The following is a 10,131-nucleotide window of genomic DNA, read 5'->3' on the forward strand; positions in this document are numbered from 1 at the left end:
CGCCTCGGGTTCGCTTCCGGGCAGGAAACTAAAACCACTAGCCCTCACCGCCACCACTGTTCCCTCAACCTAATCTCTACGCATGCAATACCTACGCATTCGCATGCATGCAGCATCTATGTCATTGCGTTGTTAAGCATGATGTCGCGGAATCTAACACCCGGCCGCGGCGGCCACATTTCGATGGGCGCCCGTGTACTGTGCATTGGATTCACGTTAAAGAACGCGGTTGTCAAATTTAATCCAGGGTCCTCCACAACGGCGTGCCTCTTTATCATATCGGGGTTTTGGTATTACGTAATATCTCATAATTTTTCATAAGGACAACATTACATGCAACGCCTGTCTAAAAAGTCTCCAACCTCGTTTTTATTGCGACAGCACTTTATGTACGCTTGAGGCGCAATAATTAACGCCGTCGGCACTGCCGCCGTTGTTCTGCGCCGCCGAAAACGCGGGCGGTTAAAGGGCCCCTCACCAGGTCTGGCCATTTTGAGCTGACAAGCGCAGACCATACAATGCGCGCTAACGATCGTATTTGCAAAGAATTACATTGCTGCCGCGGAAAGGTCTGAAATTTCAGTCCGAACGACGTTTTCCTTTTCTCACGCGGCGACCGCGCTCCAAGCCGAACGGTGACGTAGCCGTGTCACTGCGCCTACGTAGTCGTGTCCGCAGAATGACGTCGCTCGTAGTGACAAGTGACTTCGAGAATTATTCAAAGTAACATCTGTTATTCGTGTAATCTGTTGCTTGAATTGACAAATTGAAGTTTATATAAATAATAAAACACACACGGAGTGTCTGTGTGCTTTCTTTTTTTACTTCGCACTGAAGCAAGAGAGATGTACTTCCGCTTCGTCTGCTTGTTCCCACGATTGTGTAGTCACGTGCACAGGAGCCGAAACTATGCTATTTTCTACCGTGTTCCAGCGCATGATCATGCTCTGCGATCCGCTTGTTCTGCGTCAGTATTCGTGTGGCGCTGTATTACATTGCTTGTCATGTGTCCTTGCGCACAGCGCAAAATCGTGCGTTGCGTGAAACAACAGTTCGCGCGCAACGCCGTCAGCTAAAAAAACGTAGCACCACAAAAAAAAAAAAAAAGTCAGGATAAAAAAATGAAAGCGGGCCTCGTGACGTATGCGTCACGCGATCCTCGTGGTCCGGTATGGGAGAACGCAGGGAAGGAATTTCGCTTGCGGTGGCCTGATGGGGCGAGTGGAGAGAGTCTCGCTGTGCTGTGGAGCTCGCCTCCTGAAATGATGGGTTTGCGGCACTGAAATAGTTCTATCTCGTACATTAATGAGCCGATTTGAAAAATTCTTGCGGCAGAACGCGCCCTGGAGGACAATTCACAACTTCCAGCGTATAACCAAACGAAGCGCGAAGTGGAGGCATAGTCAACGCTACTCTCAATCGCCTCTGTGGCGTAGCAAAGGCAATGCGCTCTGCCCTCCTCTGCCAGCGTGAGCAAGGTGTGGTGTAAGACTCCCGATAGCTGCCAGGGAGCTGTTCCACCTGCACAGCAGGAGATTCCTTGCGTCTCGCCAACATGTCGCTCACGCGTATCACCCATTGGTCAACAGGGGCTGGCATACTGCGGTAGTTCACGCATGCTAACTTTTCTTCTTCTTGCGAAAGCAAACGCAGTCGTTTCCAGTTCTCGACACTTATGCCTTCGTTTGTGCAGACGGAAAACTTGGGAGCCACGGCGTCGGCTGCACTTCGCATGGCTGCTCAACCCTGGGAACTCGTGGCAGTGATAAGTCATCTGCTGTCGCTCTCGACTCGCCGAGCTTTCAGTTCACTACACGCAGCGCTTGACCAGGCACGTTTTCTTGACTTTCCGCGCGCCGCTCGTTCTTGGTTTTTGGTTAGGGCTTCCGCGGTAAGCCCTGTGTAAAGCATTGCTAGCACATATTTTCGAAATTGTAGACACTTTGTATATACCCCGCAATTATCCTACTTAAAAGGATCACACTTACCTATTAAGAGTGAAAGATGGGAAGCTTTTGTAAGATTGTTTTAATTTTTTACTAAAGTGGCCTGGTAATTCCGGACCTGGCGTCGTCGACATTATCGTGACGTCATGATGCAAAGCAAGATTTTCTGATGTTGCAGACCGCTAACCCATGGAAGAAAGAAACAAAATAGGAGAGGCCCTGACGCCATGTTCAAGCCGGAAATGCAGCCATGTTGGTGTGCCATCTTCCTTTGCGCCTCCAATCAGCTCACCGGAGCAGATAGGCGGGAGCTTTGAACTTGCATTGCTACGAGCCGCCGGAAGTGCGTGCTGCTGACGCGCGTCAGAACAAAGCTACGAAACTTCTGTAACAGCTTCAGTAAAGCAGAGGCGCTCTTGTGCTTTTAGTGGCACGTTGAAGGCGATGACTCGCTGGAAAGGTCTTCTTTTCTTTTAAGTTTTCCTTTGGTCGGCGTAGAGCCCCGGGTTTTTGTCTACCTTTTCACCAGCTTCTAATGTCTGAATATCAGAGGTAACCAACAGGTGTTCGTAAGGGAATGTGCACGTTTATATTTGTTGTTAATAAGCCGAACAGCCTACGTTGTAACAGTTTCTAGTATTTTTTTCATGTTAGTCCTCGAGTGCTGAAACTATGCTGTATTAGCATACTCTAAATAGGGTCTCGCGAAGGTCGTGCAGGCTAGGAGTTTGGTGGACGGAGGTGATATAGCCTTAGACATCGTTCAAAGCAGAACAGTTTTCGCAGATCAGTGGTCTATAGGGATGCTTGTGAGGCGATTGTTCCATTCCAGATCAGTTAATGTAGTACCTTAATATTTGTGTTACTTTCTAAGGGCTGGTCGTTAATAAGGTAAGTCTAGTGAAAAGGTTCTTTCCTTCATGATGTGGTCATGGTCATGCATCCTATTTTGTAAACTGATATCTGCCAATTATTGCACCAATCTGCAAGCATGCTAAGAGATATGTTAAGTAGCAGGTGATCACTGACTGTTAACTTGTCTGTAAATAATGCAGTCATCAGCAAATAACATTATACTGCATTCTATATTACTAGTTATGTCATGAATAAAAATGTAGAATAAAACTGGTTGAAGCACAGATCCTGGGGAACTCCGGATGTTAGTGGTACATTTCTAGATGGCATGTTTTCTATTACTACGAATTGGCATCGATGTAACAAAAAGTATTTAATCCAGGTGGTTATTTTCCGTTTTACAAGCACGGTTTTTGGTTTCGCTATTACTTCCTTGTGGCAGAGAGAATAAAATGCTTTAGCTAGATCACGTGACAGCATAGCAATTTGACTGTGGTCATTGATAGCACGCGCAAGATCATCTACATCAGTGAGCTGGGTAATGGTTCACCCACCGCTTCAAAAACCGTATTGATTAGGTGATAGGTAGTTTGTCTCTAGAATCTTAGGGATATGCTTCAGAAAGATAGGCTCGATCAACTTACAGGATATGCTTGTTAATGATATTGGACTGAAATTAGATGGCCTGTCTGTCTACCGATTTGTAGATCGGAATTACTTTAGCGTCTTTCCATCATCTGGTAGTTTGGAATATAAAAGTGACTTGCGAAAGATCAGGCAGAGTTCCACATTTCCGCATAAAAATGTTGAGAATACCAGGGCCGGGTAGCCTTTTTGAGGTATAGTTTCAGGAGGGTAAGAATTCCGGTGTCAGTGATGTCTAAGGGACCAATACTCGCATTAGTAGCCGTTCCGAGGGGACGTACAGAAAGCAATTTTCCTTAAATACCGAATGAAAAAAAATATCGTTAATTTCGTTTGCTCTAGCCGTGTTTTCTTCTGGCGGGGGCTTATATAATACTCCATAATACCTATTAATACGTACTTCTGCAAACCAGTTTTGGTTTGGATACCCACGCAGGTGAATGTTTTACGACGTTACAACGCCGGCTCGTTTAGTTCCTGCAGCCACGTGAGCGCGGACGGAAGAAACGGACGCCGCGTTCTTGTTCGCTTCTTTACGAGCAACGCCATCATTCCTAGCCTATTCCTGCACGGCGTCAGCAAATTTAGCTCTTCGTCAGGGTGGCACAATAATGTCGCGATGGCGCGCCAGGTTTAGCGTTTGGCAATCAACTGTAGTATCAAGTTAAAAGATATTTTAATTGTTTCTCATTCCTCATACTTTCCAAGTGTCGCGTTTTTACGTGCGAGAAGGTTGCGGTAGAGTTTCCACAACATCGAATACCCGTGTCGGCGCCCGTTTAGTCCCGGGTTGTCCAATGTGCGTTTCTTGCTACGCTGTGTTTGTTCTCCGAAAGAGTGTGGGAAACTTAACGCAGGGCCAGCCGTATAGCCTTTTTCATACGCTGCAGCGAGTCTCGTTTTGTGAATAATTGAGCAACTCATTGAATAAGTAAATGCTACACTAATTGTTATTGCGGAAGTATTTCTTTCTTAAACAAACGTATTCTCAACGGGCCGAAATACAGGTCAACAAGTTGTTTCCAGTTTCTTCGATGTGGATTGGGGCTTTGTGGGATTTAACATATAAGCATTGCACCTCATTGCCCCCCCCCCCCCCCTTTCTGTTATTATTGGTGTAAGTTCACAGAGAATACGCACCTAAGTCAATCATCGCCTTCGAATCGACAATGAGAAAGCATTTTTTAAGTGCAGCGGCCCGTTAAGACCGAGGGCCGGCGCTGGGCACCACTCCGAAAATGGGCTGTCCACAAAGTAATCTCGGCGACACTTCAAGTCGAGGAAAGTATTAACACTATTGGCGTGATTTGGCGTGCCTCGCTGAACACGCTTACAATGATTACCAGGTATCGACCTTTTAATGCAACTGGTACCCCATTGGCTGCAATTGACGTGTTAGTCTTTGGCGAACCTTCTGAGCTTATTCTTTTTTATTTTTTCTTTCAGTTGATCTCGTTTTGCAATCCTGGCCAAGGCGTCGACGTCGGCGATGAGCAGTCGCTGGTCACGCAGTGTTCTCGAGTGTTGACGAAAGTGCGCACCGCTTTAGAGCTCCAGATGTCTTACGAGACGAGCTCCTTCGTGCGCATTGGGGCCGCGCTCCTCAATTACCTGAAGGTCACCCTCTTTGTGCACGGCATCTTTTCCGCATCTGCGCAGGTAACTGTAGAATTTCGTCATTCTTGCTTTTCAGGCCGTTAATAATGTTGACTCTTGTCTCCGGATAGAAAGCCACAACCGTTCGATTTCTATGCAGACAGCAAAAGACACAAACGAGTGAGCAGACGGCGCTTGCGTGGTCTGTTCATTCGTCCCTATGAGTGCGCTGTTTTGAGTGTGGGAACATGAAAACAAATGCCCGAAGCTCCCACCATATAAATTACTTGATCTCGTTAGCTTTTAGAGCGACTTTCTTACTGAAATTACCAAAGTGAACTCTGGCACTGCGATGGTTCATCTATCATGTGAACAGGAAATAGTACATGCACCTGTCTAGTCGCGTCTCCATGCTAATTGCGGCTCCGTACAAGACTTCATTCATTAGTTGATCAGCCTTTTTCAGGAAGCGTAGCAACAGAAAGTGGACCAGGAAAATCCCTAATGGTGAAACAAGAAATCTAATTGACATCACACTTTCTGCTGATCCCACCATAGTGCAGGATGTAGAAGTGATAGGTATGGTAAAGTGCAGTGACCATAGGTTAGTGAGGGCTGGGATTCACCTCAATTTGAAGAGAGCAAGAGCAAAATTGGTCAAGAAAAAACACGTCAACCTAGAGGCAGACAAATTCAGGCTGGTCTTGCAAACAAATATGCAGCCCTTAGAACAGAGATGATGATGACATAGAGCTAATGAATGAAACCGTAACTAGGCTGGCTTTGGAAGCAGCAATCGAAGTGGGAGGTAAGGCACCAAGGCAGCTAGTAGGTAAGCTGTTCCAAGTAACAAGGGACCTAATAAGGAAACGACAAAGAAGGAGAGTGTCCAACTCAAGAGACCAGATAGAATTCGCGGAACTGTCAAAACTGCTCAACAAGGTGAAAATAAGCGATATTCGAAACTATGACTTGAAAAAGACTGAAGAAGCAGTAAAAAATGGACGCAGTGAGAAAGAAACTTGGCATAGGACAAACCAAGATGTATGCACTGAAAGATAAGCAGGGTAATATCATCAGCAATGTCGAAGATATAGTAAAAGCAGCAGAAGAATTATATACTGACCTATACAGTACCCAGAGGAATAAGGATACCTAAATTAGAAACAGTAATGAACAGGATACAGAAGCTCCTCCTGTAACTAGCGATGAGATCATAAGGGCCTTGCAAGACATGAAAAGAGGAAGAGCGGCAGGAGAAGATTGAATAACAGTCGATTTAATCAAAGATGAAGGAGACATAATGCTAGGAAAACTGGCAGCTCTTTATACGAAATGTCTATCAACTGCAGGGGTCCCAGAAAACTGGAAGAATGCAAACATTGTACTAATCCACAAAAAGGGAGACGTTAAAGAATTGAAAAATTGTAGGCTCATTAGCTTACTCCAAGTACTATATAAAATATTTACCAAAATAATCTCCAATAAAATGACAACACTGGACTTGAGTCAACCAAGGGAACAAGCGGGCTTCAGGAAGGGATACTCTACAAAGTATCACATCCATCTCATTAATAAAGTTATCGAGAAATCTGCAGACTATAATAAGCCTCTCTATATGGCTTTTATAGATTAGGAAAAGGCATTTTATTCAGTAGAGATACCAACAGTCATAGCGGCATTACCTAATCAAGGAGTACAGAGCGCTTACGTAAATACATTGGAAAATATCTACAGAGGTTGTACAGCTACCTTAATTCTACACAAGAAAAGTAGAAAGATACCTATAATGAAAGGGGTCAGACAAGGAGATAAAATCTCTCCCATGCTGTTCATTGCGGGCTTAGTATTCAAGCTATTAAACTGGCAAGGCTTAGGAGTAAAGATCGACGGCGAATATCTCAACAACCTTCGGTTCGCCGATAACATTGTTTTATTCAGCAACCATGCAGACGAGTTACAACAATTTATTGAAGACCTTAACAGAGAGAGTGTAAGAGTGGGGCTGAAGATTTATATGCAGAAGACAAAAATAATGATAAATAACCTGGCAAGTAACAAGAATTCAAGATTGCAAGTCAGCCTCTATAGAGTCTGTGGAGGAGTACGTTTACCTATGTCAACTAATCGCAGGGAACCCTGACCATGAGAAGGACATTCACAGAAGAATAAAAATGGGTTGGATCGCATACGGCAGATATCGTGAGCTCCTGACTGGGAGCTTACGATTATCACTGAAAAGGAAGGTGTACAATCAGTGCATTTTAGCAGTGCTGACATTAGGGCACAGACTTGGAGACTGACTAAGAAGCTTTAGAACATGTTAAGGACCGCGCAAAGAGCGATGACACGAAGATTGCTAGGCATAACGTTAAGAGACAGAAAAGGGCTTGGATCAGAGAGCAAATTGGTATAGACTATATTCTAATCGACATCAAGAGAAAAAAAATTGAGCCGAGCAGGTCATGTAATGCGCCGGTTACATTAACCATTAGGGTTACAGAATGGGTACCAAGAGAAGGAAAACTCAATCGAGGACGAGAGAAGGCTAGGTGGAGCGATGGATGGATGGATGAATGACTTTTCTGAGGTCCGTCGGTGCGCGCGATTAGTGCGCAGCGGGCCGCTCCGACGTCGGGAAAGAGGCCAAGCCCCTCCGCCGCGTCGCGGGCCCGATGGACAGCCCAGAGCTGTATTTCGAGGTCCGAGCTGCGTTGAGCTCGGTCCGACTGTTCCTTGGTTGTCCTGGCCCCCTGTGCCAGGGGGCAACCCCAGTGCATGTGAGCAAGGCTAGCTATAGACCTCAGACTCTGCCCAGGCGGCGCTGTGGGAAAACCCGCCACCAGCTCCCCAATCGGAGGCTTGCACTGAGTAGTGCAAGGAGAGCTGTCCGCAAGCGAAGGTGCATAGGCCACAATGGACCCTTTCGTTTGTGTTGAGGCACGGTTTCCTAAAAATCAAGGACCTGGAAAGCTTCTTCCGCCATCCACGCTTCGGAAAGGAAGCTCAACAGGGCGAAGTACGTGTACAATATAAAATAAAGTCTCGAGTGTTATTTCGACGTGCTGCAGGTCGCAAGTACAGAGCATCAGGTTTGTCTATAGGCATATCAGCATAAAAATCTAAGCATTTCAAATTGGTTCATATTGAATATGTCCTGAACACAAGACTCGAGTATCTCCTATATCTTTATGTATTTTATCGTAATGTTTTGTCCCGCAATTATTTACAGAGTAAATCCTTTCATAGCCTTTTCCAGGGCAGCAAACAGAAAACGTTTTCTTCCAAGGCAGCAAACAGCATGCGATCATAACGAAAGTAAGCTTCCTACAGTGCCTACGCGCTGCAACTTTCTTTCTCGCAGGAGCTACAGCACCGCTCAGTACCTTAATTTGTACCTTAACTTTTCGCAGACGCTTCGAGCAACAAGCGCGCACAAATAAATGTAAATAAACGCGACATTTTTTTTTCTTTGCACACGTGCGTTACTTCGCAATTTCTCATCCAGTGCTCCTACAGCAACATTATTGCTCACATTTGAAAAACGCAGTCGATCAGGCTCAGCACATTGCGAAGCGTGCTTGTTGTATCGGCGCAAGACATACAATATACCTAAAGTAGAAATGAGCTCGCGATACAACCATGCTCTAGAACAGGATTTTGAATTCATAAACGAACCAAAATGCTTGGTTAAGCTGACCTGCCAAATCTCTCCGTTCCACTTGTTGTCAAGCGGAGGCGGACGTCTGTTAAAAGGTGGAGATATCGATGGCACATAAGCAGGATGGTTCGCAACGTTGTTTTTTCTGTTACCAACGAATTGGCGGCTGCAGATTCTTGAGTTTTCGCTTTATTACCATGGTCCTCCGTCAGGGCTACTCAACAAAATTACAGGACAACAAAATTGTCGCACTTTCTCATGCGAGCCGCTGTGTTGTGGGGAATGCAAGAAATCCGATTACCTAACAGGTTGAACAGCCCGTATCCAGCGCTCTCTCTTTTCCCCTTCATACGATCGCGATGGAAATCGGTAAAACTGAACGTTGTTGTTCCGTCCTTCACGTTCATGGCAAGTTACAACACAACAGTAGCGTCGATTGCGGGGTTTCTTCGTAGCGCGACGAGCTATTGCTGTTGCCGTCGTTTCCGCCATCAGACTGAAGAGTGAGCCGGCAAGCGCTTTATGGCAGTTCAGCGGCGTGTCCGACTAGCGTAAAAATTCATAGCTCTCTGTCTGGGTGTTAAATGCGCAAAACACTCGCAATATGTACCAAAATCTAGTTAAATCGTTGTTTCGCAGTCGCTAGCTGCATAGGCAACTTCGCAAGGGAGTCGGGCTTCGCACTACTCAATTACTACCTCTTCGCAACGGCAGGTGGCGCTACGCGTCTTGCAAAACTCCAGAGTCTGACGTCCATATCCTTACAGTAGCGACCACGACCTACAGTAGGTCGTGGTAGCGACACGCATTGTGAGGGTGCGCATCCGAAAAGATTTTGGGCAGGAAGGCCGGGCATGAAATTAGGAAATTCGCAGGCGCTACTTGGAATCGGTTGGTGCAGGACAAGGGTAATTGGAGATCACAGGGGGAGGCCTTCGTCCTGCAGTGGACATAAAACAGGCTGTTGATGTTGATGCTATCAGCCTTTATTAGCCTAAGCTTTCCGATATTTTTCTAAACATGTGAAAATAATACAACTCTTCATGATGCATGCATAAACATAGCGAATTGCTGTTGCATTTATAACGCAGTGTTTTGTTACAATATGATCAATTTGCAAAGTCACAATGTCGCGTAAGACCGGAGGACGAATTTAAGGTGAGTCCATATGCGACCCATCATTCCTATGCTGGCTGCACCGCCATGGTTGCGACTATTGTGTAGACGCTAGCGTAGAGAAAGGAAACAGACTATAGGAGTGAGCGTCACGTGATGTGACGTTTGTGAAGTTTCTTCATAAAAATAATACAAGGAAGCTCATGGGAAGTAGGTCCTCACTACGCGATCATCAAGCGGTAATTGGTAGCTACCGAGCATGCGGTAAGTATGGGGGAGTACAGCGTCACTACAAGATCTACCAAGAGCCAA

The 10,131-nt window shown here is 45.7% G+C and overlaps 1 protein-coding gene across 1 annotated transcript in view; it reads left to right on the top strand.

Annotated features, from left to right (window-relative positions):
• The first annotated feature begins 4,936 nt into the window (after positions 1 to 4,936).
• Positions 4,937 to 10,131, top strand: part of LOC142577709 (uncharacterized) — a 7,452-nt gene continuing 2,257 nt past the window's right edge. Inside the window, exon 1 of the mRNA XM_075687164.1 lies at positions 4,937 to 5,105. Coding sequence (XP_075543279.1) covers positions 5,004 to 5,105 — 102 coding nt within the window. The 5' untranslated portion in view covers positions 4,937 to 5,003. The remainder of the gene's footprint in view (positions 5,106 to 10,131) is intronic.

This window comes from Dermacentor variabilis, chromosome 4, assembly GCF_050947875.1.
Source record: "Dermacentor variabilis isolate Ectoservices chromosome 4, ASM5094787v1, whole genome shotgun sequence".
Classification (NCBI taxonomy): domain Eukaryota; kingdom Metazoa; phylum Arthropoda; class Arachnida; order Ixodida; family Ixodidae; genus Dermacentor; species Dermacentor variabilis.